Source organism: Toxotes jaculatrix, chromosome 7 (assembly GCF_017976425.1).
Source record: "Toxotes jaculatrix isolate fToxJac2 chromosome 7, fToxJac2.pri, whole genome shotgun sequence".
Lineage (NCBI taxonomy): Eukaryota > Metazoa > Chordata > Actinopteri > Toxotidae > Toxotes > Toxotes jaculatrix.
Window position 1 is genome coordinate 27,841,806 of NC_054400.1, and position 14,345 is coordinate 27,856,150.

Below are 14,345 nucleotides of genomic sequence, written 5' to 3' on the forward strand. Positions count from 1 at the left end.
CCTTGTTAAAACCCCAAATATTGACTCTCCCAACTCACTTATATGGGGGAACTTCAAATGCTCATAACTCCGGAACCCTATGTGCTAGAGACTCAAGGCTGGTACCGTTGGACTCGGGGTACACACAAATGGGGGGGTAGGACAAGGTCCCATGTCTCTATCTTACCCCCCTGAGGATCGGTCAAAACTGACCCTGATTAAAAGTCCAAGCCCTGTACACTCTTGACAACCCTAAACACCAACTTCACCTTGACAAAAAATACCACAAAAAGGGGGGTCCAAACCACTCCTAAGGCTCTGAAACGTGCTCCTAGACACTTTCTGGGGGAACACTTTTGGCATTTCACACTTAGGAAAATTTTCACTCTCCCAACTCACTTATATGGGGGAACTTCAAATGCTCATAACTCTGGAACCCTAAGTCCTAGAGACTTAAGGGTGGGACCGTTGGACTCGGGGTACCCACAAATGGGGGTGTAGGACAAGGTCTCATGTCTTTATCTTGCTCCCTGAGGATGGGTCAAAACTGACCCTTGTTAAAACCCCAAATTTTGACTCTCCCAACTCACTTATATGGGGGAACTTCAAATGCTCATAACTCCGGAACCCTATGTGCTAGAGACTCAAGTCTGGTACCCTTGGACTCGGGGTACACACAAATGGGGGGGTAGGACAAGGTCCCATGTCTCTATCTTACCCCCCTGAGGATCGGTCAAAACGGACCCTGGTTAAAACCCCAGATTTTGACTCTCCCAACTCACTTATATGGGGGAACTTCAAATGCTCATAACTCCGGAACCCTATGTGCTAGAGACTCAAGGCTGGTACCGTTGGACTCGGGGTACACACAAATGGGGGGGTAGGACAAGGTCTCATGTCTCTATCTTACCCCCCTGAGGATCGGTCAAAACGGACCCTGGTTAAAACCCCAGATTTTGACTCTCCCAACTCACTTATATGGGGGAACTTCAAATGCTCATAACTCCGGAACCCTATGTGCTAGAGACTCAAGGCTGGTACCGTTGGACTCGGGGTACACACAAATGGGGGGGGGTAGGACAAGGTCCCATGTCTCTATCTTACCCCCCTGAGGATCGGTCAAAACTGACCCTGATTAAAAGTCCAAGCCCTGTACACTCTTGACAACCCTAAACACCAACTTCACCTTGACAAAAAGTACCACAAAAAGGGGGGTCCAAACCACTCCTAAGGCTCTGAAACGTGCTCCTAGACACTTTCTGGGGGAACACTTTTGGCATTTCACACTTAGGAAAATTTTGACTCTCCCAACTCACTTATATGGGGGAACTTCAAATGCTCATAACTCTGGAACCCTAAGTCCTAGAGACTTAAGGGTGGGACCGTTGGACTCGGGGTACCCACAAATGGGGGGGTAGGACAAGCTCTCATGTCTCTACCTTGCTCCCTGAGGATGGGTCAAAACTGACCCTTGTTAAAACCCCAAATATTGACTCTCCCAACTCACTTATATGGGGGAACTTCAAATGCTCATAACTCCGGAACCCTATGTGCTAGAGACTCAAGGCTGGTACCGTTGGACTCGGGGTACACACAAATGGGGGGGTAGGACAAGGTCCCATGTCTCTATCTTACCCCCCTGAGGATCGGTCAAAACTGACCCTGATTAAAAGTCCAAGCCCTGTACACTCTTGACAACCCTAAACACCAACTTCACCTTGACAAAAAATACCACAAAAAGGGGGGTCCAAACCACTCCTAAGGCTCTGAAACGTGCTCCTAGACACTTTCTGGGGGAACACTTTTGGCATTTCACACTTAGGAAAATTTTCACTCTCCCAACTCACTTATATGGGGGAACTTCAAATGCTCATAACTCTGGAACCCTAAGTCCTAGAGACTTAAGGGTGGGACCGTTGGACTCGGGGTACCCACAAATGGGGGTGTAGGACAAGGTCTCATGTCTTTATCTTGCTCCCTGAGGATGGGTCAAAACTGACCCTTGTTAAAACCCCAAATTTTGACTCTCCCAACTCACTTATATGGGGGAACTTCAAATGCTCATAACTCCGGAACCCTATGTGCTAGAGACTCAAGGCTGGTACCGTTGGACTCGGGTCACACACAAATGGGGGGGTAGGACAAGGTCCCATGTCTCTATCTTACCCCCCTGAGGATCGGTCAAAACGGACCCTGGTTAAAACCCCAGATTTTGACTCTCCCAACTCACTTATATGGGGGAACTTCAAATGCTCATAACTCCAGAACCCTATGTGCTAGAGACTCAAGGCTGGTACCGTTGGACTCGGGGTTCACACAAATGGGGGGTAGGACAAGGTCCCATGTCTCTATCTTACCCCCCTGAGGATCGGTCAAAACGGACCCTGGTTAAAACCCCAGATTTTGACTCTCCCAACTCACTTATATGGGGGAACTTCAAATGCTCATAACTCCAGAACCCTATGTGCTAGAGACTCAAGGCTGGTACCGTTGGACTCGGGGTACATACAAATGGGGGGGTAGGACAAGGTCCCATGTCTCTATCTTACCCCCCTGAGGATCGGTCAAAACTGACCCTGATTAAAAGTCCAAGCCCTGTACACTCTTGACAACCCTAAACACCAACTTCACCTTGACAAAAAGTACCACAAAAAGGGGGGTCCAAACCACTCCTAAGGCTCTGAAACGTGCTCCTAGACACTTTCTGGGGGAACACTTTTGGCATTTCACACTTAGGAAAATTTTGACTCTCCCAACTCACTTATATGGGGGAACTTCAAATGCTCATAACTCTGGAACCCTAAGTCCTAGAGACTTAAGGGTGGGACCGTTGGACTCGGGGTACCCACAAATGGGGGGGGGTAGGACAAGGTCTCATGTCTCTACCTTGCTCCCTGAGGATGGGTCAAAACTGACCCTTGTTAAAACCCCAAATATTGACTCTCCCAACTCACTTATATGGGGGAACTTCAAATGCTCATAACTCCGGAACCCTATGTGCTACAGACTCAAGGGTGGTACCGTTGGACTCGGGGTACACACAAATGGGGGGGTAGGACAAGGTCCCATGTCTCTATCTTACCCCTGAGGATCGGTCAAAACGGACCCTGGTTAAAACCCCAGATTTTGACTCTCCCAACTCACTTATATGGGGGAACTTCAAATGCTCATAACTCCGGAACCCTATGTGCTAGAGACTCAAGTCTGGTACCCTTGGACTCGGGGTACACACAAATGGGGGGGTAGGACAAGGTCCCATGTCTCTATCTTACCCCCCTGAGGATCGGTCAAAACGGACCCTGGTTAAAACCCCAGATTTTGACTCTCCCAACTCACTTATATGGGGGAACTTCAAATGCTCATAACTCCGGAACCCTATGTGCTAGAGACTCAAGGCTGGTACCGTTGGACTCGGGGTACACACAAATGGGGGGGTAGGACAAGGTCCCATGTCTCTATCTTACCCCCCTGAGGATCGGTCAAAACTGACCCTGATTAAAAGTCCAAGCCCTGTACACTCTTGACAACCCTAAACACCTTCACCTTGACAAAAAGTACCACAAAAAGGGGGGTCCAAACCACTCCTAAGGCTCTAAAACGTGCTCCTAGACACTTTCTGGGGGAACACTTTTGGCATTTCACACTTAGGAAAATTTTGACTCTCCCAACTCACTTATATGGGGGAACTTCAAATGCTCATAACTCTGGAACCCTAAGTCCTAGAGACTTAAGGGTGGGACCGTTGGACTCGGGGTACCCACAAATGGGGGGGTAGGACAAGGTCTCATGTCTCTATCTTACCCCCCTGAGGATCGGTCAAAACGGACCCTGGTTAAAACCCCAGATTTTGACTCTCCCAACTCACTTATATGGGGGAACTTCAAATGCTCATAACTCCGGAACCCTATGTGCTAGAGACTCAAGGCTGGTACCGTTGGACTCGGGGTACACACAAATGGGGGGGTAGGACAAGGTCCCATGTCTCTATCTTACCCCCCTGAGGATCGGTCAAAACTGACCCTGATTAAAAGTCCAAGCCCTGTACACTCTTGACAACCCTAAACACCAACTTCACCTTGACAAAAAGTACCACAAAAAGGGGGGTCCAAACCACTCCTAAGGCTCTGAAACGTGCTCCTAGACACTTTCTGGGGGAACACTTTTGGCATTTCACACTTAGGAAAATTTTGACTCTCCCAACTCACTTATATGGGGGAACTTCAAATGCTCATAACTCTGGAACCCTAAGTCCTAGAGACTTAAGGGTGGGACCGTTGGACTCGGGGTACCCACAAATGGGGGGGTAGGACAAGGTCTCATGTCTCTACCTTGCTCCCTGAGGATGGGTCAAAACTGACCCTTGTTAAAACCCCAAATATTGACTCTCCCAACTCACTTATATGGGGGAACTTCAAATGCTCATAACTCCGGAACCCTATGTGCTAGAGACTCAAGGCTGGTACCGTTGGACTCGGGGTACACACAAATGGGGGGTAGGACAAGGTCCCATGTCTCTATCTTACCCCCCTGAGGATCGGTCAAAACGGACCCTGGTTAAAACCCCAGATTTTGACTCTCCCAACTCACTTATATGGGGGAACTTCAAATGCTCATAACTCCGGAACCCTATGTGCTAGAGACTCAAGTCTGGTACCCTTGGACTCGGGGTACACACAAATGGGGGGGTAGGACAAGGTCCCATGTCTCTATCTTACCCCCCTGAGGATCGGTCAAAACGGACCCTGGTTAAAACCCCAGATTTTGACTCTCCCAACTCACTTATATGGGGGAACTTCAAATGCTCATAACTCCGGAACCCTATGTGCTAGAGACTCAAGGCTGGTACCGTTGGACTCGGGGTACACACAAATGGGGGGGTAGGACAAGGTCTCATGTCTCTATCTTACCCCCCTGAGGATCGGTCAAAACGGACCCTGGTTAAAACCCCAGATTTTGACTCTCCCAACTCACTTATATGGGGGAACTTCAAATGCTCATAACTCCGGAACCCTATGTGCTAGAGACTCAAGGCTGGTACCGTTGGACTCGGGGTACACACAAATGGGGGGGTAGGACAAGGTCCCATGTCTCTATCTTACCCCCCTGAGGATCGGTCAAAACTGACCCTGATTAAAAGTCCAAGCCCTGTACACTCTTGACAACCCTAAACACCAACTTCACCTTGACAAAAAGTACCACAAAAAGGGGGGTCCAAACCACTCCTAAGGCTCTGAAACGTGCTCCTAGACACTTTCTGGGGGAACACTTTTGGCATTTCACACTTAGGAAAATTTTGACTCTCCCAACTCACTTATATGGGGGAACTTCAAATGCTCATAACTCTGGAACCCTAAGTCCTAGAGACTTAAGGGTGGGACCGTTGGACTCGGGGTACCCACAAATGGGGGGGTAGGACAAGGTCTCATGTCTCTACCTTGCTCCCTGAGGATGGGTCAAAACTGACCCTTGTTAAAACCCCAAATATTGACTCTCCCAACTCACTTATATGGGGGAACTTCAAATGCTCATAACTCCGGAACCCTATGTGCTAGAGACTCAAGGCTGGTACCGTTGGACTCGGGGTACACACAAATGGGGGGTAGGACAAGGTCCCATGTCTCTATCTTACCCCCCTGAGGATCGGTCAAAACGGACCCTGGTTAAAACCCCAGATTTTGACTCTCCCAACTCACTTATATGGGGGAACTTCAAATGCTCATAACTCCGGAACCCTATGTGCTAGAGACTCAAGTCTGGTACCCTTGGACTCGGGGTACACACAAATGGGGGGGTAGGACAAGGTCCCATGTCTCTATCTTACCCCCCTGAGGATCGGTCAAAACGGACCCTGGTTAAAACCCCAGATTTTGACTCTCCCAACTCACTTATATGGGGGAACTTCAAATGCTCATAACTCCGGAACCCTATGTGCTAGAGACTCAAGGCTGGTACCGTTGGACTCGGGGTACACACAAATGGGGGGGTAGGACAAGGTCTCATGTCTCTATCTTACCCCCCTGAGGATCGGTCAAAACGGACCCTGGTTAAAACCCCAGATTTTGACTCTCCCAACTCACTTATATGGGGGAACTTCAAATGCTCATAACTCCGGAACCCTATGTGCTAGAGACTCAAGGCTGGTACCGTTGGACTCGGGGTACACACAAATGGGGGGGGGGGGGGGGGTAGGACAAGGTCCCATGTCTCTATCTTACCCCCCTGAGGATCGGTCAAAACTGACCCTGATTAAAAGTCCAAGCCCTGTACACTCTTGACAACCCTAAACACCAACTTCACCTTGACAAAAAGTACCACAAAAAGGGGGGTCCAAACCACTCCTAAGGCTCTGAAACGTGCTCCTAGACACTTTCTGGGGGAACACTTTTGGCATTTCACACTTAGGAAAATTTTGACTCTCCCAACTCACTTATATGGGGGAACTTCAAATGCTCATAACTCTGGAACCCTAAGTCCTAGAGACTTAAGGGTGGGACCGTTGGACTCGGGGTACCCACAAATGGGGGGGTAGGACAAGGTCTCATGTCTCTACCTTGCTCCCTGAGGATGGGTCAAAACTGACCCTTGTTAAAACCCCAAATATTGACTCTCCCAACTCACTTATATGGGGGAACTTCAAATGCTCATAACTCCGGAACCCTATGTGCTAGAGACTCAAGGCTGGTACCGTTGGACTTGGGGTACACACAAATGGGGGGTAGGACAAGGTCCCATGTCTCTATCTTACCCCCTTGAGGATCGGTCAAAACTGACCCTGATTAAAAGTCCAAGCCCTGTACACTCTTGACAACCCTAAACACCAACTTCACCTTGACAAACAGTACCACAAAAAGGGGGGTCCAAACCACTCCTAAGGCTCTGAAACGTGCTCCTAGACACTTTCTGGGGGACCATTTTTGGCATCTCACCCTTAGGAAAATTTTCACTCTCCCAACTCACTTATATGGGGGAACTTCAAATGCTCATAACTCTGGAACCCTAAGTCCTAGAGACTTAAGGGTGGGACCGTTGGACTCGGGGTACCCACAAATGGGGGTGTAGGACAAGGTCTCATGTCTCTATCTTGCTCCCTGAGGATGGGTCAAAACTGACCCTTGTTAAAACCTCAAATTTTGACTCTCCCAACTCACTTATATGGGGGAACTTCAAATGCTCATAACTCCGGAACCCTATGTGCTAGAGACTCAAGGCTGGTACCGTTGGACTCGGGGTACACACAAATGGGGGGGTAGGACAAGGTCCCATGTCTCTATCTTACCCCCCTGAGGATCGGTCAAAACTGACCCTGATTAAAAGTCCAAGCCCTGTACACTCTTGACAACCCTAAACACCAACTTCACCTTGACAAAAAGTACCACAAAAAGGGGGGTCCAAACCACTCCTAAGGCTCTGAAACGTGCTCCTAGACACTTTCTGGGGGAACACTTTTGGCATTTCACAGGAAAATTTTCACTCTCCCAACTCACTTATATGGGGGAACTTCAAATGCTCATATCTCTGGAACCCTAAGTCCTAGAGACTTAAGGGTGGGACCGTTGGACTCGGGGGACCCACAAATGGGGGTGTAGGACAAGGTCTCATGTCTCTATCTTGCTCCCTGAGGATGGGTCAAAACTGACCCTTGTTAAAACCCCAAATTTTGACTCTCCCAACTCACTTATATGGGGGAACTTCAAATGCTCATAACTCCGGAACCCTATGTGCTAGAGACTCAAGGGTGGTACTGTTGGACTCGGGGTACACACAAATGGGGGGGTAGGCCAAGGTCCCATGTCTCTATCTTACCCCCCTGAGGATCGGTCAAAACGGACCCTGGTTAAAACCCCAGATTTTGACTCTCCCAACTAACTTATATGGGGGAACTTCAAATGCTCATAACTCCGGAACCCTATGTGCTAGAGACTCAAGGCTGGTACCGTTGGACTCGGGGTACACACGAATGGGGGGGTAGGACAAGGTCCCATGTCTCTATCTTACCCCCCTGAGGATCGGTCAAAACTGACCCTGGTTAAAACTCCAAGCCTTGTACACTCTTGACAACCCTAAACACCAACTTCACCTTGACAAAAAGTACCACAAAAAGGGGGGTCCAAACCACTCCTAAGGCTCTGAAACATGCTCCTAGACACTTTCTGGGGGAACACTTTTGGCATCTCACACTTAGGAAAATTTTCACTCTCCCAACTCACTTATATGGGGGAACTTCAAATGCTCATAACTCTGGAACCCTAAGTCCTAGAGACTTAAGGGTGGGACCGTTGGACTCGGGGTACCCACAAATGGGGGGGTAGGTCAAGGTCTCATGTCTCTATCTTACCCCCCTATGGATCGGTGAAAACTGACCCTTGTTAAAACTCCAAGCACTCTTGACAACCCTAAACACCAACTTCAACTTGAAAAAAAGTACCACAAACAGGGGGGTCCAAACCACTCCTATTCCGTTTTTGTAAAATTTCTGTCAGACTGCAAAATAATTTCTTGTTATTTGTTGATCACATCATTGTTTTGAAATCTTCATTTAGTTTGCTTCAATAAAAAATTGCATTAAACCTTTGCTTTATGCAAAACATGTCAAACTGACAGGGGTGCCAATACTTTTGTCTCCAACTGTAACTTCTGTTATGATTTGGTGCTATTTAAATAAAACAGACTTGACTTGATAAGGATTTTCCACAAAAAAGACCAATTGCCTTACTGAAAATTCCAGATCTAGTCCCTCTATAAAAATACAGTATCTACGAATATTCAACTATTACTTTCCTATTGGATGGAGGGGGAAACCTCAGAGACAAGTATGTCATAGCCTGGACAAATGGAACCAAAGCTATCGGCACAGAGAGTTACCATTAGCAATGAAGGAGATCATTTATATTTTAAAACTGGATGAACTCACTTGGCATATACACTGGTCAGCCAGGACATTAAAACCACAGGTGAAGTGAATCACACTGATTATTTTCTTACAATGGCACCTGACAAGAGTGGGAGGTAGTGGGATCCAAGAAGAGTCAAATGGAGAACAAGTGGAGTCACCTGAAGCCAAGTGAACAGCCACTTGTTGAAGTTGATGTGTTGGAAGCAGGAAAAATATGCAAGCGTAAGGTTAGATATATCTCAGAGCATCTCCAAAATGGGTGTACCCGGAATGCCTTTGTCACTAATTTACAAAAGTGGTCCAAGGCAGAACAACCAGTGAACTGGCAAAAGGGTCATGAGTGCCCAAGCCTCACTGATGGGGAGCAAAGGCAACTTACAGGACTTAAAGGAATCAAATGATAACATCTTGGTGCCTGATACCACAGGACATCCTCACAAGTCCTGTGGAGTCCATGCTTCCACAGGTCAGAGCTGTTTCTGTGGCGGGGGGGCTAAACAATGTCGGGCAGGTGGTTTTAATGTTGTGGCTGATCTGCGTATGTCCATAATGTAAGGTACACAGTACATCTTCTAGTGGGCCACCATTACTTACCTAGTACTGACAGCACTGAGCTTTTCAGTTTACTGTTGTACTGTGTGTTACTTCAAAAGGGAAACCAGTTCAATTTTAGATGATATACAGTACCTTGTTCCTATAAGTCTGCCCTGCATCTTCCCGTTGTCTGTTCAGAGTGGTGATTACGCTTAAAATAACTACCAGCTGCCATTCCACTCATGTACTTAGACTTTCACTCTGAGGCTAAAATTATCTAAAGTTCTAAGCAGCCTTGGATGTTTTTTTTTATGTATGGTGAAGTCACCATCTTAGCTTAGGTTGAAGGAGGTTGGCGAAATACAGAATGTAAAAAGAATATACTTGGATTTCAGGTTTCCAAAATATTGTGGAGTCCATGCCACAAAGAACTGAGGCGGTGGCTCAGGAGGTAAATGGGTCGTCCACTAATCGAAAGGTCTGGGGTTTGATCCCCGGCTCCTTCAGTCTGTATGTCGAAGTGTCCTCGGGCAAAACAAAATCCCAAATTGCCCCTGAGGGTTGTGTTCCTAATAAAATGCTAAGCCTGACCTCAGCACCCAACTCAAAAACTGAATAACTTGAAATTCTGTACTTCTCTGTGATGCTACTGATACTAAATATCACAACCAGTCAGTCTAAATCAACATTAATACCCAATTTAAAAACAGCAAAGGAAAGTTTTCCACATCCAAGTACATCAACCTCTTTGATGTACTTGACGAGCTTAAGAGAACATAAGGTGAGATTTAAAAACCTGGGAGGGCTGTTCAGTTAGTGCTGGGGGGCCGTGTTTGACAGGCTCAGGCAGTACATGGGGGATGGCAGGTCTCAGGATGCTGTTACTGTCTGTGTCTCGCTCTCCATCTGTAAGGCCTTAACACACATACAAAAACACTGAGTGTGAATCTGTTACTGAAGGTCACAATTAGAAACTCAGAGCAACATGGTGTTACTGATTTCATGGACTTAAACCGAACACTGAGAATAAAAATAGTAATTATGGCATGTGTAAGAGTTTGGGCTTTTCTCTGTTTTCAGTTGCATACAAGTGTTTGCTTACTTATCTATACTTTACTTAAACAAGATAAAAGACTAATTATTCTGTTGACATTTAGCAACTCCAGCTGCCAGGAGGCCCTGACAGCATGCCAGTGCTTGAGACATAAGATCCCGTGGGAGATGTTTGATGTACCTATAGCCTTACCTCTGAGGTGTTCAGTAACAGTAGGATAGGAAGCAATTCCACAAATAAACAAAAGGACGAGGATGAAGAGGATGAGGCTTCGCTGCAGCCTGGACAGCTGCTTCCACTTCTGCAGGCACAAAGAAGAGATGAGGAATAAGGCCAGTTTCTGAAGAATTGATATGCTTTTTCTTGTCCAAACAAGCAAGTTGACTGACAGGTCTTATAACTCAAACTGAATTAATCTGTGGTCTTGAACAATAAATGTTCAAGAAACCTCATTTCATCTCTGTGTACAGAAGTTTGGCCAGTGTTTGTCTATAAATAAACTAACTTGACTGCTGTTTCAGCTAAGAACTTATTTCCCCATCAGCTTTCTAATGACAGACCTTAACCCAGTGAAGCCAGTCATACATAAATACTATGCCCTGTCCCGCACTATGTACTGTGACTGGCTTATTTCATAACATATTGTTGCTCATGTTAATTACACCATGCAGTCTTTTGGTCTGATGAACAGTAATAATAATGGTGTACATTACCAGAACACCTTAGGCTGCCTGAACATGATGAGATCATTCACACACCACTATCAACACTGTTCATGTCCTGTTAAACTTGATAACACACATTTAGAGGCAATGTTAGCCCATTCTGAAGAATCAAATTACTGTGCTGACATTGTAGCTTGGGCTTCCCATTCACACCTGACTCTGGGCCTCCCTTTAAGAATGGAGCAAAGGTCCTACACTATCACACTCTGTTGTAGCACCATCATTCCACCCATACACTCAGCTCTTCAATTAGTACATATATTGTGTACGTATCAGTACACAATAAGCACAGAGGCATGAAGTATACAATTAGTATAGAAGACATAAATTAAGTTTCTAAATGCACAATTTGAAAATGGTACCACAGGTATACCTATGAACTCTGAGCTTTAACAAATAAAATACATGCATAACTTTTTCAAACCTACAATTTTTTTTAAATTTAACACATTTAACAATTTAACACTCGTAAAGCTGTTGTATGAGCTGATAATAAACACACCCACACATACCCAACTCTACATTATGGCACAGAAAAGAAGCAGATCATGCATTCTTCACATTCACCATATCTTTTTCAGCAGATACACTGGAGAGCATCAGCAGCTAAAGCCAGCCATGGAAAAAGTGGGACACAATAGTAATGTTATCAGGTCTTAGCAGGGGTGTGGGGGGGTAACCAGAGCACTGTGAGGATGAGAGGAGAAAAGGAAATCCATTTATGAGCAGCTCACTGATACAACCCACTTACCCTCCAGCAGGACTGCCTCCTCCACTGCTTACTGTTATTGTAACTTCCTTGTCCAGCAAAGCTTATGGATACATAGCCCTGTCGAGATGGTGGGTGCATGTCTGTAACCCAGCCCTGGAGGAAGAGACACATTCAAGAGTAGTGTGAGTGAGACGACACTTGGATGTAAATTCCAGGTGTGGTGATCTAAACCCAGCTCGAAACAAGCTAGGGGGGGACAAAGTGCAGCTAGCATGTGAGCCTGGCTGCTAAACATAGCTGTGGTTGTGATATAATTACAAAGTAACACCAAATTGTCACACATGAAGAGTACACTTACGACCCGCTTCAGCTCACTTTCCACGCATTTCACTTTACAGCAGAGATATTCTTTGAATACATGTTTAACTGAAGATTTCACGGCCGCCGAGAAAAATGAAAACATGTTCTGACATTACCTCGAAAAGTCTCCAGCTTTACATGTGCGACCAGTCTAATCCACCACCAGGAGAGTAACAGTACTCAACGGTTAGCTCAGCGTTAATGAAGAAGCCTCGGGGGTCTCTTCATGTTTAAAACACTTATTATAGAGACGATGAAAGAAAACTGGACGTTAAACGCGATCCACTTGTAGCTCTGAATGTGATGCTGTTCTCTGTCAACAGATATGATTCAGGTGCATCCATGCTGCCTTCACGGATTTCCTCGAAGTGTCGTAAATACCAGAATCGGTATACTCTGGACCCTGAACAAAAATGTTCCCAAATAAATTAATTCAAAACACTCTTTGTGTTTTTGTCATTCTGAAACTACCGGTATTTTTTTCAATTATTTTTATTACACTGTGTTACACTGTTACTTGAAACTTCAGATTCAATTTCTTCAAATTCGTAAAGACTATAATTATAAGACAGTATTTGAATTTTCCTTCAAACGCTGATATAAAAATTTTTTAAAAAGAGTGCTTCTTTGATTTTCGTTTTCAAATACAAAAAAAGACGGTTTTCTCGTGTCCACAGACCGGATATCATTGTTTTCTTCTTCTTCTTTTATGTAATGGAGACCTGCTGCTGCTACCGGCTGCAGGATTGTCGCCACCTACTGTTCTTTATCTATAATAACCTCGCGTTTGGGCGAACGGTGGAATCCAGCAGCCAGGAAGAAGAAGAAGATAGCCTAGTTCCTGTCAGAGCGGCGCGCCAACCAAAATGTCCCTGGAACCTTACAGACACATTATTTTAGCCATGGCTAAACAAGGCCTTTCCTCTGCAGAAACCTCTGCGCGAATTTCACAAGAAAGCGGCGGCAGAAGAGGATTTTCTGCAAGAAATATCAGAAAACTTTGTGCCGAAAATGGCTGCAGTTTAATGGGACGGCCCGACACGCATTTGGAGGTGGAGGTGGTGAAAGCCATCGCTGAGGTATGAACCTCGTCGTGCTACAGATGTAATTTTATGCCCATTCATCGCTACTGCGAGGAATCACTGGTATCCTTGTTGGTGCATGCGTGTTCAGTCTGATTGGATGTTGTATTATTCCCTGCATTAGAAGTCTTAGTGTATTGGATTCTTCCTCTTTATGATGATGATGATGATGATGTTTAGGTTTTGACTTATTGTATTTTCCTCCAGCTTGCTATCAACCTAAGGACGTCTGTGTCCTACAAAAACAGCTAAATGCATATTTTCCCATATATCAGCTAATGATGTGTCTACTTAAACCTATAGGAATGTAGTCACTGATCATATAAGTTTGTTAATACTTTAATGTGACAGACACTGACTGTCTAAAGAATTTTATTTGACTTCTCATCAGGAAGAAAGTATTTTTCCACCACACTTATATACATGTGGCCTGTGATAAATGATATGAGAAAGCTTTGGAGATTCCAACAAAAAGGGTTTTGTTAAAGCTCAGGGCCTTAGATACATCATACTAAAGCACCATTTGTTTCTGAACAGCAGCCGTCCACATTTTCAAGAAAAGTTCACTTGCATAATAAGACAGAGACAGGAAGAGACTGAACAAGCTGGTCAGGAGGGCCAGCTCTGTCTTAGGCTGCCTGCTGGACACTGTGGAGGAGGTGGGTGAGGATGTTAGGAGGATGTTAGCCAAGCTGGCATCCATTATGGACAACACCTCTCACCCCCTGCACCAGACTGTGGAAGCACTGAGCAGCTCCTTCAGCGGCAGACTTAGACATCCACAATGTAGGAAGGAGCTCGACCGCAGGTCCTTCATTCCCTCTGCTGTCACTGTACAACTCAACTGTTTGGTTAGTTACAACTGTTAGTTGTACACTGGTCGGGTCTAACATTTCATTTGTCCATGTGGGACTGTGCATATCTATCTATCTATCTATCTACCCCTCCACCATCATGTAAATTTGTATATTGCCAGTTTTTACTAATTTTTACTGTTTTTGTATTT

At 45.7% G+C, this 14,345-nt stretch overlaps 1 protein-coding gene across 1 annotated transcript in view; it reads right to left on the reverse strand.

The window, feature by feature from the left end:
- The window catches only part of LOC121184962 (endoplasmic reticulum mannosyl-oligosaccharide 1,2-alpha-mannosidase-like), a 16,759-nt gene extending 4,205 nt beyond the window's left edge, over positions 1-12,554 (reverse strand). The window contains exons 1-4 of the mRNA XM_041042895.1: positions 12,374-12,554; positions 11,937-12,050; positions 10,653-10,761; positions 10,203-10,321 (exon numbers count right to left, since the gene is read on the reverse strand). Of these exons, the coding sequence (XP_040898829.1) occupies positions 10,203-10,321; positions 10,653-10,761; positions 11,937-12,035 (327 nt within the window). The 5' untranslated portion in view covers positions 12,036-12,050; positions 12,374-12,554. The remainder of the gene's footprint in view (positions 1-10,202; positions 10,322-10,652; positions 10,762-11,936; positions 12,051-12,373) is intronic.
- Positions 12,555-14,345: the final 1,791 nt, after the last annotated feature.